This window comes from Benincasa hispida, chromosome 11, assembly GCF_009727055.1.
Source record: "Benincasa hispida cultivar B227 chromosome 11, ASM972705v1, whole genome shotgun sequence".
Lineage (NCBI taxonomy): Eukaryota > Viridiplantae > Streptophyta > Magnoliopsida > Cucurbitales > Cucurbitaceae > Benincasa > Benincasa hispida.
This window is the reverse complement of record NC_052359.1, coordinates 45086350-45107373: the sequence shown is the minus strand read 5'-3', so window position 1 is coordinate 45107373 and position 21024 is coordinate 45086350. Positions and strand designations below refer to the sequence as shown.

Here is a 21024-nt window from a genome sequence, read left to right as displayed (position 1 = left end):
ATTTTTCTCTCTTAATTATAGATCACATCTATAATTAATCATATTATATTAATCTCGTTAATATGTAATTGATTTAAACAATTAAAATCATTCCTCTTATATATTCTTTAGTGAGCTAGCAAACGGACCTTATGGACCTATAGATTAGAAGCTCCAATGATATAAGATTAATTAACTAAACTTTTTAATTAAAGTAATCAATTTTCATTAACTACCGATCACTCCACTAAAGACCGATAGCTACATTCTTCGCATTGTAGATTTATTTTTGTGTCCATGAATATAACCAATCAATAGTGAATCGACCCTTCACAGATTGCTCATAACATAGTTGGGCCAAAATACCGTCTTACTCTTATAGTTACATCTAACTCCTTAAATACCATTAATCCCTCTAATGAACAAACAGTTTATAGTCCAACTATAAACTAATACCTCTCAGGCTAGTGAGAGGTTAAGGTCTCAATGTTCAAGACCTGGAATCAGCTATTAAGGAAGCAATTTATCTACTTTCCCTAAGATCGAGAAAGGAGTGAATTCCATCTTGTGTACTTGTGTTCCCAGCTCCCTACTCGGATAAATCCCCAAAATGGTTGGCTTGTTGAGTCGGTTAACAAGGCCATTCTCACCCATACAAATCAAAGGATTGCCCTCATAGATAGAAGTTCACAACTCACTTAGAATTAAGGTCAAGTCACCTATGGTCATCCTAGTAAAATGTAATACTCTTTTAGCAACGATGTTATATAGATAGACTATTCATTTCATGGTCCGATCTTATACAAACTCTTTATATAAAATATCTCCGCTTGTTTTTCTCTACATGAACGATCAGGATCAGATCATTTGTAGCACTTTACAACAGTTATAACATCTACAAAGCAGACCGTATTCGTAGTGTCACCAGGATAAGGTACTCAGTCTTATCCATCTACTACAGAACGTTTAAGTTATCACTTAAACGTGATCTACATGTATGTCTCCATATACATGTTTGAGTTTCATAAAATAACCTTGGATCTTTGTTTATTTGATTGATCTAATGCAATCTAAACATTAATAAAATACTTCTTATTTTATTAGATATATAATTTGTCTTTACAAACTACAAGATACACTCGATTTAGGACATTAACTCCAACATTTTTCTTCATCTCCGTTCGAACCTTCTTCCATTCAGAAGTTGTTGGTTTATACCTCAATTCAAACCTTTTCTTGGCCTTAAGAAGAGAGATCACTTCTGGGTTTCCTTAATTGTTCTTTCTCAAACCTCTATATATCTAATAACCACTCCTTATCATTGTCTTTGCAACCATTATGAATGTTGTCATATAATGACCAATATCCAAACCTTCCATCGAAAATATAGTAGCATTCGCAACTTCAAATGACCTGTACAAGCATTCAAAAGCTTCTTCTGCTGCTTTGACATATGGAAGTACTGATGTCTTTGTGACAAACATGTCTTCCTCTCCATAAACAATGGCCTATGACCACCCTCCACACGAACTTCACCCTTTGATGAAATGAAGATGAGACTATCCCTGCTAAATGGATCCACAATCGTTCGAGCAAACAACTATAAGAAGAGTTAACATCCATAACCTAAAACGACACATTGAAAGTTGTGGATCCAATTTTTAGTGTGATTTCTATATCTTCAATCACCTCCCTACGAGCACTGTCAAAGGCTCTAACCACCATGGAACTTGGCTTAAAGTAGGAGGGGTCTACCTGGAGTGTCATCAAAGTGGTCTCGACATTATATTCAAGGATGATCCATTATCAATAAGGACACTGGCTACATGGTGATCCTTACATTTCACCGATATGTTCAAAGCTTACGTGTGCCCCATACCTTCTGGGGGATCTCTTCATCTGTAAAGGAGATACAATTTGTAGCAGTTATATTCTCCACAATTTCACTAAGTGCATTCACCGAAATATCATGACCCACCTGCGTTTGATTCAAGATATCAAGCAGAACCTTGCAGTATGATTCAGAGTGCATGAATAATGAAGAAATTGATATACGAGTTGGATTATGATGTAACCACTCTATTACTTTGTACTCACTTTGTTTAATCAACTTCAGAAACTCGCGCACTTCTTTTTCAGGGACGGGCTCGAGATTTGTCTTCTTCCTAGCTAGTGTGGCTTTTTCTGCAAAAACTTTGCTCAAATCATTTAGATCATCCTCATTCATCGTCTCAACAGCTTTACCCTTACATTGATGAGCCTCATCTTATTTTGAGCCATTTTTTAGACTATCTGGTGTATAACATCTCTCACTACGAGTCATTCTCCAACTGCTGCATAATTATTACTATTTGTAATGAATTGGCATTCATACCTCCATGGTACAGCTCAATTGTCCTTGTAAGAAAAAGGACATCATACTTCAACGATCATTGCCTTTGATATCTGGATCCAAAGAGTTATACTCGACTTCTCCTTATAATGAATGATTAATGGTTCTTGCATAGATGATGCTTTTTTTGCAGTTTTTTCCAAAGATGAAACACCAAAAATCATATCAACCTCAATTTTCTACATGTCCGCTTAACTTACCATCAAAATTTTTGCACCCATCAATTTCTATATTTCTCTCTGGAACTCAATGCAATTCTCTATAGAATTTCCATCTATCTCAGGGTGAAGCAAACATTCCTTCTTACCAATGCATTCTATTCCATTGGCGCCATTACTGTCAACTCTTGGCCAAATCACGAAGAATTGGGAAAAGAGTCTTCATCAATGTGGCCAAATCATGAACATTATCTTTACAGCATTCCAAAGATGTATCAACAGCATTTATGATAGGATTTTCATGATTTAGGAGCGTGTTTTGGTTGACATCTGGCTCTTCCTCTGTCTTCTTAAATTTCAACCAGCCAGCCTTGACTAAACTTTGCACTTTAGCTTTCAAAGGATAACAATTCTCAATAGAGTGTCCCACTACCCCAGTATGATATTCACATCTCACACTTTGGGTCATATCACTTGGGATATGGTGGTTGTAAAGGCTCTTGAGGCACAATGGTGAACTGGCTAGTGACCCAATTCCAAATGAAAGATTTGGGAAAGGCTCAGATTATTCTAGGTATTCAAATCTTTCGAGATTGAAAGAACAAAATGCTAGCACTGTCTTAGACGTCGTATATTGATAAGATGCTTGTCAAATATTCGATGCAGAACTTCAAGAGGGGTTTATTACCTTTTGGGCACAGAGTTACCTTGTTTAAGGAACAGTGTCCTAAGACATCTCAAGAGGTTGAGAAGATGAGACGGGTCCCCTATGTATCTACCGTAGGCAGTTTGATGTATGTGATGTTATGTACTAGACCTAACATCTGCTATACAGTGAGGATAGTCAGTAGATATCAATCTAATCTAAGATTAGATCACTAGACAGCCGTTAAGAACATCTTCAAGTATCTATGGAGAATGAGGGACTACATGCTTGTGTATGGTTCTAAGAATTTGATCCTTACGGGATACACGAACTCTGATTTTTTGCTCAAAAAATTCTTAACTGATCTGGAAGTTGTTCCAGACATGTCAAAGCCCATCACACTTTATTGTGATAATAGTGTGTTATGGCTAATTTCCGAGAGTCTATGAGTCATGACAAGCACATAGAGCGGAAGTATCATCTCATCTGAGAGATTGTGCATCGAGGAGACGTGATTGTCATAAAGATAGCTTCAGAGCACAACGTTGTTGATCCGTTTATGAAGGCCCTTACGGCTACAGTGTTTGAAGGTCACCTGCAGAGTATGGGTCTATGGGACAGACCACGTCTGGACTAGGGTAAGTGGGAGATATCGTACTGGGCATGTTATGCTCTAGTTTATTGTTTGTGTACTTTGTATTTTATTATATTGTACACCCTACTAACTTTAGGTCAAGTGGGAGATTATTGGGGTTGATACCCTAAATCTCGTAGGTGAAGGAAATCAGACATAAGGATTTCCATGAGCAACGAAATGATCGTTCCAAATTTCATTCGAAATTGAACAAACACAAATACAGTCAAGAAAAGGAAACTTACAGGTCATACATAATACGAAATTACAGCATGCTTCACAAAGATCAAAGGAAATATTATACATACCTTTGAAGACTCATCTTCAAACTCCCTCGATCACGAATGCTCCTTCAATCTCCAAAACTGCAACACATGAATGCTCAAACACAGTGACCGCAATATAACACGATCATAGCGAACACGAGCTGAACAATCTCTCAGATCACGAACCCAACAAACGGCCTCCAAAACCTCAACTTAAGTCGAGTTGAGTAAGACACCACCACAATGGGAGACCGGAGGAATAACAATCGTGTAAACGATTGAGCAAATGGGAGATGACAAAAATCTATCGTATAGAAGAATGCCCAATCATTTAGCAAATGCTTCGCGATCGTACAGCAAATGTTCCACGATCGTTTAGCTACGAACAGCTGAGTGAACAATCGTGTAGTGTCACTCCACAATCGTTTAGTCTCTCTTCAACTATCGCTTAGTGAATCCAAGTCACTTGACAGCAACTTCTTGAGTTTTTTCGAGAATAGCAGCTCTTGCAAATCTCAAAATCTTACTAATTTAGGAAAACATTTTTTCTTTTATCTCACGGTTACCATGAAACCACCAATAATCTCACACTCAATTAGTTATTAGAGAAAAATATATAATTATCCAATAATTAATATTATTATAAATATATATGTGATAACCAACTTACCATATTATATTTATAACCTATAGTTTTAATATTTCATCTCATGAAACATATAAATTATAGTTCTTTTTCTATTTTATGGCACTTAATGGATATCATATTTACATTAATCCTCCACTTGATGCATCTCATACATCACACCGGTCATATCATATATAATCGAATTTCCTCTTGTCAATTTGAACATTTCATATCAACACCAAGAACTGATTCTCAACTTGAATCCATTGAGCTACCAAGGGGACCTTATGAACCTGTAGCTTGAAACATCAATGGTATGTGAATAGCTAAATAAACTCTTTAGTCACGGGATCCACCATCCGTTAACTGCCAGGAACTCCACTAAAGACCAACAGTTGCACTCTTCTTACTACAGATATATTTTGTGTCCATATCAACTAATCAACAATGCAATAACTTTTCACAGATCACTCGTAAGTACAGTTGGGCCAATAACCGTTATGCCCCTGTAGTTACATCTAACTCCTTAAGTACCATTGATCCTTCTAATGAACATAAGTCATAGTTCTACTATGACTGAGTCCTCTCTTCCAAAGAGAAGCTCTGGCCACTATGTTCAAGATCCAGAATCAGCCCTTAAAGGAGCAATCTATCTACTTACCCTTGCTTCGGGGAAGGAGTGAATTTCATCTTGTGTAACTGAGTTTCCAGCTCCCAAATCAGATAAATCCCCAGAAGCCCCGCTCCTTAAAGCGAAATAAAGTAAGCACGTTGAGTTGGCAATTTGGCCACTCTCACCCATACTAATCAAAGGCAGAAGTTCCCAAAACACTCAGGATTGAAGTCATGTCACCTATGGTCGTTTAGGTGAGATGTAAGTCTCAAGTATCAACAACGTTATATAAAGAGACTAGTCATCTCGTGGTCCAGTCTTATACAAATTCTTTGTATAGGACACCCCTGTTCACATGTCTCCACATGAATGGTCAAGATCTACTATCTGTAGTAGTTCACAATACTTGTAAACCTCTATAAAGCAGGTTGTATCCGTAGTATCATCAAGATCAGATATTCCTCCTTAATCCTTATACTATATACATTTTTAGGTTATCACTTAAGGCATGATTCACTTATATATCTCATATACATGCTTAAGTTTACATACAATAACCATGGAGCTTTGTTTATTGGATATGAGTAAATGCCAAATAAAATAACTCTTATTTTATTCATAACAATGTGTACAGTTTACAAACTACAAGACTCTGGGAGAATTAGGACACTAATCCCAACAGTAGGGTCCTATAGTTTGTAAACATTGTATGAACAAACTCTTTATATGATTAATAAAATATATGATATTTTATTCACTTTGTCTAAAAAATATGTGATATTTTAGTTGCATTAACTACGAACCAATAAACTAACATCCAAGGTTATCATTGTAACTTAAACATGTATGTGCAGACATATGGGTGGATCATGTTTAAGTGATAACCTGAATGGTCTATAGTAGATGGATAAGGTTGGGTACCTTATTCTGTGACACTACGAATATGGTATGCTTCGTAAGTGTTACAATTGTTGTAAAGTGCTACAAATGATATGATCCTGATCATTCATGTATTAGACATGCGAGCGAGGATATTCTATATAAAGGAGATTGTTTAAGACCAGACCACGAAATGTTTGGTCTCATTATATAACACCATTCATAATAGAGACTTACATTTCACCAAGATGACCATAGGTAACATGACATGAATCCTGAGTGAGTTGTGAACTCCTGCCTATGAGGGCGGCCCTTTAATTTGTATGGGTGTGAGTGGTCAAATCTCCGACTTAACAAGCCTTCCATTTTGGGGATTCGTCTGATTGGGGAGTTGAGAACATAGCTACACAAGATGGAATTCACTCCTTCTCTGAAGCAAAGGTAAGTAGATAAATTGCTCCCTTAAGGGTTGATTCTAGGTCTTGAACAATGTGGCACCACACCCTTTTCTGGCCCGATAGGGGTTTAGTCATATTGGGACTATGATCTATTGTTCATTAGAAGGATTAATGGTACTTAAGGAGTTAGATGTAACTATAGGGGCAAAACGGTAATTTGGCCCAACTGTACTACGAACAATTTGTGAAAGGTCATCATACTATTGATTGGTTATATCCAATGGACACGAAAATATATTTGTTGTGCGAAGAGTGCAGCTGTCGGTCTTTAATGGAGTATCCGACAATTAACGAGTGGTGAATAATGTAATTAAAGAGTTTAATTAATTATTCATGTACCTTTGGAGTTTCAAGCTACAGGTTCATGAGGTCCCTTTGGTAGTTCAAAAGAATTTAGTTGAAAAGCAGTTTTTTGGTTAATTTGAATTGTTCAAATTAATAGAGAGATTTAATTATATATGATATAATTAAATTGTTTCGATTGTATATGATATAATTGTCATAATGTATTTGATACATTATAGCTTAATGGGAGGAAATAAATATTTGAATATATTTTCTATGAATATGATTCATAGTTGTTAAATTTAATATAAATGAGATTTATATTAAATGCCATAAAAAAAAACTACAATTTATATTGTGTGTGATACAATATTAAAACTATAGGTTATATGTTATATTTGATATAATATATAATTTAATATAAATATAATATGATAAGTTAGTTATCATATTTATTTATAATATATTATTATTATTTTAATAATAAAGAAGGGAGTTATAACTCTTTTCCCCATCTTTTCTCTCCACCTATTTTAGTGGGTGGTTATGTTTTTTATGGCAAGAGGATTAAAAAGAAAAATAGTTTTTCTTTCCCTTCCACTTTACGTAGGTTGATGTTGTTGGACGATTGAGAAACTTACAGAAGCATTTTATGTTTTGTGTTCTTGAGAGTTTTCTCAATCCACCTCCTCCACCCAAAACTTTCCCTCAAACCAAAATAGTCAGAGTCCACCACTCTTGGGTTTTCACCCCGAGAATACCAAGGACTCCTTTGTGGTTGTGCCCGGATTTTGGTTCGAGAAAATCTTGAAAAAGGTCTTCAAGAAGTTGTTGATTCTGTTCGAAGGAGAATTCGTGAAGAAAAAGGTTCTTCAAAGGTATTGTATCTTGAACCCTTTTCTTGTAAAAGCATTATGTAATTTGATTTTAAATGCATATCTGTTGTATGTTTACTGTAAACTTTATATTCGATAATTAATGGAATTTGGTCGATCCATTTTCGCTCAAGGTTCTTCTCATACGAGTTCCTTCATCTTTAATAATTGTGGCAAGAGTTCAGTATATGATATGAGTATAGGATCAAAGCAAGTTTGCTTCCAATTATTCTTTGTATTTCTCTAATTTGATTGAACAAACTGATTCTATCCTCCATTCCCATGGCTAGAAGAATAATTTGCTTATCCAGCAATTGGTGAGGATTTATGTGTTGTTGTTCTTTAGGTCGAGCTCAACTCATGCACCTCTCCTTTTTTCTTTTTTGGGGTCGTCATTTTTTTTTATTCTGAAGCAAAATCAGTAATTCATCCGTTTTCACCCCAAACCCGATATTTTCTCCAATTGTTATGATGTCGAAGTTGGTCGAGGGACTCCCAATCATCCTGTCATAGTACGAGGTTCGAAGGGTATTTATGAACATAGCTGTCAATTCTCTATTGGTCAAAGGGGGGTTATACTTGTGCCTCTCCATCGTTGCGCATACTCTTTAAATATTTCAACACTCTTCTCCATTTTTGGAGGTCTAAACGGTCTAGTGCCATATCAATCTTATATTTGTATTGCTTTAGGAATGAATCAATGAGATCCTTCCACTTATGCACTTGTGAACCATCCAAGTGTATATACCAGCGTGAGGTCGAACCGACTAAGCTATCTTGGAAGCAATGAATCAACACTTCGAAGTAACTATTGTAATCAATTCTATTATTGCAAGACTTACCATAAATGTTGCAACTTAAGTGTTGCAAGAGACATATTTGTTATAGTTTGTACATATGTCGTTCGTGACCAAATGTAATTGAATATATATATCAATTTAAAAAATGTTGTAAACAAATTGTCACAATAAGTAGAAATAGCAATAATTTGGTAATGTGTTGCTAGAAAGAAACTGTTGTAGTTTCATAAATCCTGGTAATATTTACCAAACAGTTGCAAAAAAAAAACTATTGCAATAGACATCTTTTTTTTCGTAGTACATATGATTCATCAGAGAGACAACATTCATTCATTATTAACCCTTCAGCCACCATTAGGTTCAACACATTTTACTATATATTGTATAAAAAAGAGTGATGCAATAGCCTCTACTCACAAGTCGAACATAAAGTCATAAGCATGTCTAAAAACAAGATTAAGGAAAAAGAGAGATTAGAGACAATGGACATAAAGAGTTGGTAACCCAATTCGATGTGACCACACCTACGTCTGAGAGGCACTTGTGCATAAATGAAAAGGTTTCATTAGAATAGGTAAGTGATAACAAGGAAATACTTATTTGATAGACAAGCTATCTTGATAGACTAATAGCTTTCTTCTAATGAACTATTTAGGTTCCCTCTAAACTCGACACTTCTCCTTCAACAGAGTTGTTAGATTTAGGCTCCCCTATATTTGATGTCTTTATGCATGAAGCTTCGATAACCTTTTTCATTCAACAATTGATATGAGAAAGTTTGGGAATTGAAGCCACAAACGCCCCTAAATATAAAAAATAATTTTGTAAAGGGTTATATGAAGTGACATTGTGTAGGGTTTTGAGTGGTTGAGGTGTGCGGCTATTTGCTTTGGGAAATATTGCCAAAACATAGAAGATAAATAGATTGAAGGAAGAGACAAAAACTGATCACGAGATCCATCAAAATGCCCTCTCAATTAATATAAATAAAAACTCCCTCTCTTAACTCTATTCTCTTATTTTGCCTAAGTTTTGTTGGAAAGGGCAGATTTCAAAACAAATCCTTAACCCCCATGCATATCACCTTTCTCTGTCCCTTTCTCTTTGGATCATTTTTCTTCTCTTTTTTTTTTTCTTAGGGTTGGGAACTAAAAACACCAAAAACAAACATGTGAGTTCACATGCATTAGTAATGTGGGGTCATTCTCTCCCATCATTTTCACACGAAATCCCACCTCTTAATCCGATCTCGTTTGATAATCATTTATATTTTGTATATCTCAAGTATAAAAAACCAAAAACCAAAACTAGATTCCATAGGGTTTGCAAATAACACATTATAATTATTAACAAATTTTTTATACTACAAGACTACAAAAAAATACTTTGATGCATCCAGAGCTGCACTCATCTAAATGTAAGAAGTCAGACATTCGATTTCTCATCCCCACCATGATTATTCTAAAAAAAAATTAAAAAAAAGAGAGAGATGACACAATTTATTTTGTACACATTCCAACTCACAAGCATAACACAAACGATGATCCTTTGAAAATTATGAACCGCACAATATTTTATGGCCTTCCTTTCTCCCATCCAATGTGTGCATATATCTATATCTATATATACACATATAATGAACACTCTCAATGAATCATCAATACAATCTCTCTCTCTCACTCTCTTTTCTCTTATCTCTTGTGCAGCTATATTATATTGTAGTTTTGCAATGGCAAGGAAGCAAGTAATGGTGATGTTGTTTCTAGTAATGTTGCTCAATTGTGTTCTCTTAGTACACAATCATGTAATTTTCTCCAAACCCACGTTTCTTACTACCAAGTTTTTTTGGGCTTGTAGCTAAATTTTTTATGTAAATGAATGGTTTTGGTTGGTGTTTTTAGGCTATCAGTGAGGCTCCAACACCACAGCCCCAAAGCAGTGGGAATTATTCTTCCAGTCCCATGGTAATGCTTAAGCCATCAGTTTACTGTCATTTTCTTTATTTTTTTTAATTTGGAAACTAAGGTATGCAATTTTTCTTTTCTTTTTTTTTTTACCCTTTTTAAAATTTCAGCATGGAGTCACTGAAGGCAGCCTTCAACCTCAAGGTAAAAACCAATCAAAGGAATTTTTTTTTCATGTTTTCATGGTAAATTGATTCTATCTTGATGGTTAATTATTTAGTTTTTTTAAAAAAACTAAGCTTATAAACCTTCTTTCCACCTCTAATGCTTTGTTGGATAACTATTTGATTTTTTATTTTTAAATATTAAGTCACTTTCCTTCTAAGTTCTTACAATGATTTGTATTTTTGTTTCTTTCTTTCTTTTCTTTTTATTTTATTTTTTTTTTTTTACAATATATTGGTTGAAGGAATCGAACCTCTTGTTTATATCTTTTTTAAGTAAAAGAGTTTAATACTTTGCCAAATTTTAAATTTTTGAAAACTACTTTTTTTAGTTTTCAAAACTTGACTTGGGTTTTTAAAAATACTAGTAAAAATTAAAGTAGATAATAAAATTAAAAAAAATTTAGAGGTGGAAGGGGTGTTTTTTTTAGAGAAAGATATTATAGGAGTTGTGGATTAGTAGGTGTACTAGAATATCTCAACTAGATTGACATATTTATAACACATGCCTTTATCATATCTTTGCCCCAAATTTCATTAATAATCAATCTAGTACAGAGGAAATCTCGAAAGATCACAAAAGAAGCAAATACAAAACAAAAAAATCTAGAAGGGATAGGGAGAAGGCCGAAATGAAGATCAAATAATGATTATTAAACTGGGATTAAAGTTTTAACTTGTTTGCAGAACTCAAAAAAGATAGTTTTTACAAACCCATTTTTTGTTTTTGGAATTGAGTTAAGAATTCACCCTTTTTTTTACTTAAAAAATACATAAACCACAGTAAATAGTTAAGAAAAAACGGATTTGATATTAAAAAACTAAATGATTATTAAATGGTGTTTATGATTAATTAGTTTGAACTGAGTTGAGGGAGGTTGCAGAATGTGGACCTCGATGCACAGAAAGATGCTTAAAGACAGCATTCAAGAAGCCATGCATGTTCTTTTGTCAAAAGTGCTGTGCCAAATGCTTATGTGTGCCTTATGGGACTTATGGCAACAAGCAAACTTGTCCTTGCTACAATGAATGGAAGACTAAAAGAGGAGGCCCCAAATGCCCTTAGAATTTTACACCCCCCCCTATTTTTTTTTTTTCAAAGATATTGTAATTAAAATGTAGTGGAGAAATCGAACCTCTAACCTCGAGATCGATAGTACGAGCACTATGTCAATTGAGCTACGTTCACATTGACCCTCTCTCTTAATTATGCCAACAAAGAACAAACCATTATTACTTTTCAATTTACTTCTCTCATTTCCTCCTTAGTGTTTGACAAAATTACATATTTACCCTTCATTTTATATATACTAAAGTTTTAAGTTTTTATTACCTAATGTTCACTTTTAAGACTTTGAGTTAATTTTCAAGTGATTAATTAAAAATAACTGGCTAATTATAAATGACACTAGGAAAATTAATTAAGGTTATTTTAGTGCATGTACATGTACTATCAAAACAAGAAAAGATGGTTTTGATTTTTGTGGAAGGTGACTTCTTAGAGGTACATTGAATAAATGGTTTAATGATCGAAGGGTCCTTGTCTAGTCCTTGATCAAATTATATTGAGACAAGCTAAAACTAATTGTAGTAAAAGTAGGACGGGTTGATTACACAAAATCAAACTACTCTCTCTAAATCATCCATCAAATCCCACAGTAACAAGAACGGGTTTTTATTGTAAGGAATTTAAGGGAATTAAATGAAAATAATGAAAGCATAGATTTCAAATGTCGGGGAGATTAAATGGGGTGTTGAACGTTCAAATGACCAATTGCTTAAGTGATCATAGAAAAACAAGAGTAATATCCCAACATGCAAGCACTTGACCTGCTTGTTTAAAAAAGCAAATTGTCAAGACGATTAATCAGTAGGAAAATCTAACTTAATGCATGAAAATCTAAGCATGTGTCGACTAAAACCTAAGCATGCATCACAAACGATTTGGCTAAAAGGATTTCAGTCGGTCTACTCCACTCAATTAGTCGAGAGAAAGAAGCTTCCTTGAACTTGAGGACGAGTTGTTCCTTTTTTCTAAAAGGGGTGAAGGTATTGGATCAAATCTATGGCCAAACAAGAGAAGTTCATCCCCTAGGTTGAGAGAACTCTGTGCAAAAGAACAATATTTTAATTCAAATGATGATCAAAAGCTCTCATTTACAACTTTAAAGTGACTATTTATAGTCTTACAAGGAAATCAGATAATTAACTAATTAATTCTAAAATACTAATTAAAACACACATTAATCTAAATTAACAAGTAAACTAAATATTAACTAAAATATACAAATTATCCTATAATACTCCTCATCACAAAATCTCCAATAACCTTGATGCTTATCTTTCAATTTCATAAACTAAAAAAAGAGTGGAGTCGTAAACTTTTGGAGCTAATAATGTAAAAAGTTAGTGAAGCATAAAATTGATGCTTCAATCAAGTCTTCCTAGATAAGACCTTTGCGACTTTAAATGAAAATATTGAATGGTTCCACAAAATATACTCATTCTACATGTTTAGTTTGAAGTGAAGAAGCAATCATAAATAAATAAATAAGAACACATTATTGCCCAGCTTCAGGGCTGAAAGTTATGCTTACAGGGCCTGCAAATTAATAACTCGCAACAATCTAACATTTCTGAATAAGATCACAAAACCTGGATGGCAATCGAATGCTATATGTTTAAAATGACAAACAGAAAAGAAAAAAAATGTTACTCAAGAAGTCGACAACACGCACATTTGAACCCTTTCTCTGGATGTGTTTGAAACTCATACATAAAATAATATCAACTCAAACTAGTGACATAGAAACTTGGAATCACATGAGAGGCATAATAAAGTGAACAAGATATCTCCCCCATTTGATCTTCCATCTCATTGCGAGTGGCAGAGAATATACATGAAGCAGAATTGCCAAAACCCGTATGTAGTTTCTTTCCCTAATGGCAGGAGGCATATAGTATCAATCTACTATCTGCATTACGCATATGAGAACAGAGAGATTATAGTCATCCTTGTTTGGCATTACGAAACCTCTGTCCCGAGAAAGTACTAGACAGTTGAGATGTCGACTCGGCTTTTATGAAGTTGAAATGCTGGGGTGATCCAACTTCCACAACTACATTGGATGCCTGACCAATTAAAGTAACCAAGACGAGCTTCGCAATGAGCACAAGATAGTTTTCCTTCCAATGCACCTTCTTCAACTGGATAATAGAAGTTTATTCAGCATTGGGTTTTTCATACTTGGAGGTCCTAGAAAATTGGCTCTACCATCATGTGGAGTGTTTCCTAGATCTTAACAGCCTTTTTTTTAACACGACAAACCAGTCTATCCAAAAACAAATATCAGATGATGATTTCGTTAAAATTCTATGTTGAAGGTTCAACAAACTAACAGTCCAAGTAATCTATTGTGTGCTTCAACAAGGCTGTTAATTTGATCCAGCTTTTCAATGAGCACGTCTGAATTATCAGATATTACAAGATAAGGAAGAGATTGCAAAAGAAAAGGTTTACCTCCTGTCATCCACCGAAGGGGCTCGACAAAAATGGATGAACACTCAGGTTCCTCTGACTTGTGAAAAGGGTTTCCACTTTTTCTCTTATACCAGTCAAAGGACGTCTCACCTTCCCCAGGAATGTGATCCACCACATTTTCCATCAAGGCAACCAGTCTTCGACATTTCTTGCAGCGGTATGCACATGCAATGGAACGATCTACCTGTTGGGATGACTGTACCTCGGAAACAACTTCACGGGACAATCCTGGATCTGCTCCAAGTTTAGAAATGTTGATTTTTTCCCCACGGTTATAGGACTCACCTGAAAGTATGGAAAGGCAATAATGCAAAGGAATAAGCAACAAGGAAATGCACCTATAAAACGTCATCAAAATAAATTCAGAAAGAGGAAGAAAAATATCACCCACTAGAGGTCCAGAAGCATGAGACAAAAGGAGGTCAGCCTCTCAAAGCAAAAGCCTAACACAAGTGCGCTCAAACATACATTCCTATTCATATTAATTGGAAAAATCATTAACAAAGTAACATTTTAGTAGAAACTACAAGGATCAATGGAGGTGATGGCTCATCACTCCCTGATATGGGATGCCTCAGGGAGTGATGAGCCATCACCTCCGTTGATCCCTATAGTTTCTACTAAAATGTTACTTTGTTAAGCCTATGGGTAAGGATGTTCATTTCTAAAGTTCTCATCCTTCCGAAGCCTTTTCTTATGGTTCTTTTTGCAGTGTCCTGTGTGAATCTGTCAAATGAGCGCCGTTCTTTTTCATTGTTGTGGAAGGTGAAATTGTCAAAGAAGGTCAAGTTTGTTTGTGACAGATTTTGCTTAGAAGGGTGAACACTCCAGATCACATTTGAGACATTCCTCATTTGTGGTGGGACCACATTGGGACGTATGAGCGATTTGGAGAGTCTGAGTTTGCTCAATCTATCTAAGACTCCTTTCAGCTTTTCAATGTTTGTTCGACTAGGAGCTAAGGTTATAGCTCTATAGTAGAGAAGATTCTTGAACACCCGCCTTTCCGTGATAGGGGCTGGCATCTTCACGGTTTTTTGGAGTATTTGGATGGAGAGGAATAATATAATCTTCCGGGATCAGGAGAGACATTGACCTGGCCTGGCCAGGTCCAGGATTAAATACTATGATGGCTCAACACTCCTCTGTTGATGACGATGCATAATTATTTGCAAGTCCTTTGACATGTAAAGGATCATTTCATTTTTATTTACAGTTCTTGTGATTTGTAAATGAATGTTAGACATTGAATATGACATTGAATATGCAATTTTTTCGCAGGCAAAAATCTGTGATCCATGGCTCCCTATCTTCGCCAAAACAGGTGTCCCTTGCTGTTGTGATCCATAGCGGTTGTGGTATATTGAGATCTGTGAGTGGCAACACCAGCGGCAATGGTATTGCTCTTTCTATGGCCTAAATTCATAGACTCGGTCATATGTTGCTGGACTCAAGACAACTAAAACTCAGAATCTAAAATAACATCCGAACCAAATAAATGTGTCTGTGTGTGTATATATATCCCTGGACTAATCACGGACGAACTATAGAATCCTACAACATACAAACATCAAGAAATTCTAGGATTCTATCCAAGTCCGTTACAAGATAAATAAAAAATATAAAATTGAATGTTAAATCTGGAGGGGAAGAGAGAAAATAGATCAAACAAAGAATGTGTAAAACCAAGATTTTTAAGGAAAATAAATGAATTGTATAACAGCAGTATGCATTCAAACAAATGAACTAGATTGAAACAATTCAGCAGGGGGCAGTAAAACAAGCACTACATACCCAATACTTTCAGGCGAAAACGCTTGTATATAGGGCTGGCATAATCAACCTTGAAACCCATTTCCTCGAACAGTTTTAACTGGAAAGGATATAGATTAGTAATTAGCAAATTAGAATGGCTTAACTACTGCCATGATTTTGCACAAGACCTTTCAGTATCTTATGAATTAACAATATTTCCAAGAGCACCTGCTCCATAAATCCATCATTGGGGCTGACAAATTCACTGCTTTGTCGTAAGGAACCAAGGGCATCTGCATTAACGGATAGTCAAGAAAGAAAACTAGCAATTGGTTGGGACCATAAGCAACTACTTATACACTGGTTCATAGTAGTTCAAGCAAATGATGCTTAGTCACACCTTCTAGAGATAGCTGTTCCTTTCTCATAAGATATGCTGTGATGATGGCAGCACTGCAACGAATAAATGAAAATAAATTATATAAATACTTGATAATAAGAAAATTGAAAAATCATCAAATAGGGCTGGATTAATCTATGCTAGAGCATGAAGTACATTAATCATTCCTAGATTTTAACTTCAAAGAATTTGGTATGCTGCTCTTGAATGGGGAGAATCTTGTCTGCTTCAAAAGCATAAGTTGATTCGTTCCTAGAAGCCTTTACATTTTAGTAAAGAAAACTCTAGTATCAGAGTACCAGGTCATTAAAGATAATCAAGAAAAGACCACAGGATGCTTTTGTCCTTTGCCAATATTCTCAAATCTCAGGCATGTTGGTTGACGAAATTCAACACATTCAAAAATCTTTAGCGCTTCCTTGGAGATGATGAACTATTGTATCAAGTTCTAAGCATTTCTCCTTTAAAATTTAGTTCTCTATAGTTCAATGTCTTTAGAGTCATTCTCTACAGTTTGTGGTTGGAGAAGAATAGGCACATTTTTTCAAAAGATGGAATTAAGAATTTCTTCATGCTACTTCGTACAGACTTCTAAAAGGCCCTCTATATTGAAGACACGTGCAAAAAAGGGTAGTAAAGGAAATTCACCTACTGATGAATAGTAGTGGGAAGTGTCTGTACGGGTAGGCAGTAGTATCAGTAGGGAAAGAATGTGTTTTTGAGGGTGTGGGTAGTGATATGGGCAAGAGAGGTTATCAGCTCTCTCAAAATAAGCTGGCTTTGGGCTATTTTCTGTTATCTTGAAGTTCATGTTGACGAACTGAACTTGGAGATTGCTCCATGATATCCTCCGTTTTGTGTTGTTTTCTCCTTATAATTCAATCGAACAGTAAGTATATTCTTAAAAGAACATATGTTGACTTGTTCCTAGAAATGCTTACAAAGTGGTATTAGAGCACATCCAATCTTGAAGAGGTTAGGAAACATGGCTAGAAAAAAACTTGAAGAGAGGGTAGGAGAAACAGAAAGAGAGATTAATGAGATGAAAGACGCCATAATTACTGGTGAAACTCAAGAGAGTCAACACAGCGGTAATAACCCTCTAACAAGCAAGCGTGAAACCCAACTCCTGTGAGGCCCCTATATTGAAGACATATGCAAGCAAGGGTAGTAAAGGCACTGATGGTCAGCGGTGGGAATATGTTACATGTCTACACGAGAGGGCAGTAGTCTTATTAGGAATTTAAGGTAGTTAAGTTGGTAGAAGAGGTTACCAGCCCTCTCAAAATAAGCTAGGTAGTTGGCTATTTTCTGTTATCTTGAACTTTGGATTGATCTATTGAACTTGAGGATTTCTCTGTGTTTCCTCGGTTTTGTGTTGTTTTTTTCTCCTTATATTTTAATGAAACATTAGGGGAATGCTTACAACTTCCTTGAAAACAGTTTTTGTTGATTAGTCTCTCTTCATCATGGCCAATTGAAGAGAATTCCTTTAGTGACCTCCAGCATAATTTTGGGATATCTCCTCATGTCTTTTCGATATGAACCACAAAATTTTACTAGATGGAAAGATAATAACAATAGGGTGAAAACATTTTGAGAGTATCATCTGTCCCACAATCTTTTATCCAATGTTTGCGTGTCTCACTCAGTTCCTCTTTCCTCTATTCTTTTTTTTTAAAAAATAAGAAACAGAAACTCATATTCAAAAGGAGAAATAAGTACAGCCTAAGGCATGGGGTAGAGGTTGCACCTCCCCGTCAAAACTATCAAAGAAAAGTCTGCCACCTGTTTAAAAAAAAAGTTACAAAAGAATTTTGTATGATTTATACACCACCAAAAGACATTGTATTGCACCGAAAGCTTATCTTTAAACACTTGGTTGTTCCTTCCTTTCAAAGGCCCCAAAGAAGAGAGTGTGTTGCACAACAGCAAAGGACTCTTCCCCTACCACCAACGAAGCTACTGTCAAGCACCTCCAAAAGCCAATCATCAATTTTCTTTGGAGGGAAAAAAGCAATCCCAAACTCCTTAAATAACATATTCCACCCATTAGCCGCAAAATGGCAGTGGAGAAATATGTGATCAAGATTCTCTTCCTCATGTAAACACAAACAGCACACAGAAGGAGGCCTCACCCAATTTCCAAGTTTCCTTTGGAGTTCATGTGGGTGTTCAAATTCCTATAATCCAACAACCAAATAAAAACTGACTTTTTTTGGGATCTTGAATTTCCGTTCACCAAAGGGTAGGACAATGTCGTTTCCCTATTGGTTAGCATCAAAAAGGTGGATTTAGCAATATACAAGCCAAATGAGTCAATCTTTCATCTCATTCTATCTTGATCATTGCTCACAACCCAACCAATTAGGAACTCAATCAAATTAACCAAACTCTCTAATTCTCTATCAAAGAGATGTCTTCTAATCCCCAAGTCCCAAGTTTGCTGCTCACGGTCCCAACAATCAGCAGCAATGGAGGCCCCATTCTTCAAGGTAATTGAATAAATATTTGGGTATTTGATAGCCAAGGATTCCATCCCAGTCCTCACACCAATTGTGTTCCCACATTTTAATTCTTCTACCGTTCCCCAAGGCAAACTCCAGAAAGCTGAAAACAGATCTTTTCCCTTCATGATATTTGACCAAAGCCGCTGTATATCTTTCTATTTTGTAGTTTTATCAATTTTCGTTCTCAAAATTGTGGGAGGCAACTGCGCCAGATATCTTAGAATGTTCCATATCTCACATTCAGCTAGTTTTCTAACAATTCGTGTACAAAATTTGAGATAATTTACTTGTTCTGCACAAACTTTATTTATATGATTGTAGTACCTCCTTATGATGGAAGCCATCATAACATCCATATCCAGTAGAACAAAATAACTAATAGTAACAGAGTTTATTCATAATTAACGATGGAAAAATCACAGTACCCTCACAATAACCTAGCAGAAATAGCATATCACATATCCAAAGCAAAACAACATGATAGTTGGGCATACCTTCTAGATACTCCAGCAAAGCAATGCACCAGAACAGATCCCTCATTTCTACCCCGCTCAATGAAATCGTAGCACACGTTCAAATAATCCAACAGATCCTCATTTTCCATATCTCTCAGTGGCACTGCCATCCTCACCACCTTCAAATCCTTTCCAGCATATTCCAACGAGTACAAGAGCTTCTCAGGTGATAAAGAACTCTTCGACCCATCAACATAGTCACTCTCAGAAGGTGAATCACAGCCCGTCCCACCTACATATACCTTCTTAATTTCTTTGGTGGGGATTGTCAATCCACTGCGCCATTCAGAAAAAAATGAAATCGACGCAGAACTAAGAACCGATAGCATATGTGTGATCTCTGAGCCACCATTTTGTAGAACTTCTGCTGCATCACCAATATTTCCAATGAAGAGCCTCTCACGCACAAGGTCAGGCATGACAATAAATCAATAACAGATGTCACAAACGCCTAATAAACAATGTTTCTGCAAACACAAGTGAAACCCCATTAGTTTCACTCCTTGCCTTCAATTAAGCTTTAACTATATGCATGATACTACCTCCAGACCACTTCAATTCCAATTCAAAATTAACAATAAACACCAAAATGGGTTCGGTATACAATATTTTAACAGGTAAACCATAGCATAAAAGAACTTATTCGACATTGTTCCTCTGTATGGTTGTATAAAGTCGTGAGAGAGAGGAGAGGACATTATTATATCAGTGAGCTCATAGGCTTCGGCCAAACTGAAATTTAACATTAAGCAGCTCGATGAATCGTGATTCAAATGGGAATTTGATGCATCAAGCATGTTAGTTGAATAAATTTCACAAAGAAGAGTAGGTTTTCACAGGAATCGTGGAATTCAAAAGTAAAAATCCGTTACATATTTGAATCAAACATTGAAAGAAGAAAACTTGATTAATTTAGAAGGAGAGAAGGATCACCTGAAATTTGGACGACGTAAAGCCTAGCGTTATGCTGTCTTTGACTCAATCCGTTGTTGCTGCTAATCGGCTTTCTTCTGTTGTCTCTTGAGCTACAACGACGGTATATATACATTGGAGATGAAGAGGGAAGAAGGACCAGGGAAGAGAGAGGTGAGAGAAAAACATTTCTTTTTTTTAATTTTCAAAATGATATATTATTATTAAAGATAATATTAAAAAAATGTCTAAGTACTCTAATTGAGACTTTTTTTTTCACTTATTTATTAAATTTTGGGATTAAAATGATCCCTCTGAAATTTTAGAGAACAAATACGCACATTTCTTAAAATTTAGAGATTAAAAATATATTTTTTCCTTTTTTTTCCTACAGTGAATTATTTTAGAAAATTCAAATAAAATCTGACATAATTTTATTAAAGTGTATTTTTTATACTTTTGTTGTCTCTGTTTTCACTCTCATTTTTATCTTTCTATAATAACGAGAGCAAGAAACGAGAATAACAAGAGTCGAGAGCGAGTACGCATGCCGAATATAGTTGTTTCAATAATTTTTGTTGATGATGATACAAGTAAATGGAAAAAAAAAAAAACTTAAGTTTTAAAAAGTTTGATAAATTTTATTTTGG

At 35.3% G+C, this 21024-nt stretch overlaps 2 protein-coding genes across 2 annotated transcripts; one reads left to right on the top strand and one right to left on the bottom strand.

Moving 5' to 3' along the window:
* The first annotated feature begins 10231 nt into the window (after window positions 1-10231).
* Window positions 10232-11986, top strand: LOC120090163 (protein GAST1). The gene is made up of 4 exons (XM_039047686.1): window positions 10232-10417; window positions 10515-10577; window positions 10688-10721; window positions 11626-11986. Exons 1-4 carry the CDS (start codon window positions 10250-10252, stop codon window positions 11805-11807), a joined length of 447 nt encoding a protein of 148 aa, XP_038903614.1. The 5' UTR covers window positions 10232-10249; the 3' UTR covers window positions 11808-11986.
* Window positions 11987-13280: 1294 nt separating this feature from the next.
* LOC120091764 (dual specificity protein phosphatase 12-like) lies at window positions 13281-20553 on the bottom strand. The gene is made up of 7 exons (XM_039049885.1): window positions 20396-20553; window positions 19442-19929; window positions 16438-16490; window positions 16266-16330; window positions 16077-16155; window positions 14262-14567; window positions 13281-13948 (listed from the first exon to the last, which is right to left on the bottom strand). Exons 2-7 carry the CDS (start codon window positions 19879-19881, stop codon window positions 13794-13796), a joined length of 1098 nt encoding a protein of 365 aa, XP_038905813.1. The 5' UTR covers window positions 19882-19929; window positions 20396-20553; the 3' UTR covers window positions 13281-13793.
* Between the last annotated feature and the right edge of the window lie 471 nt (window positions 20554-21024).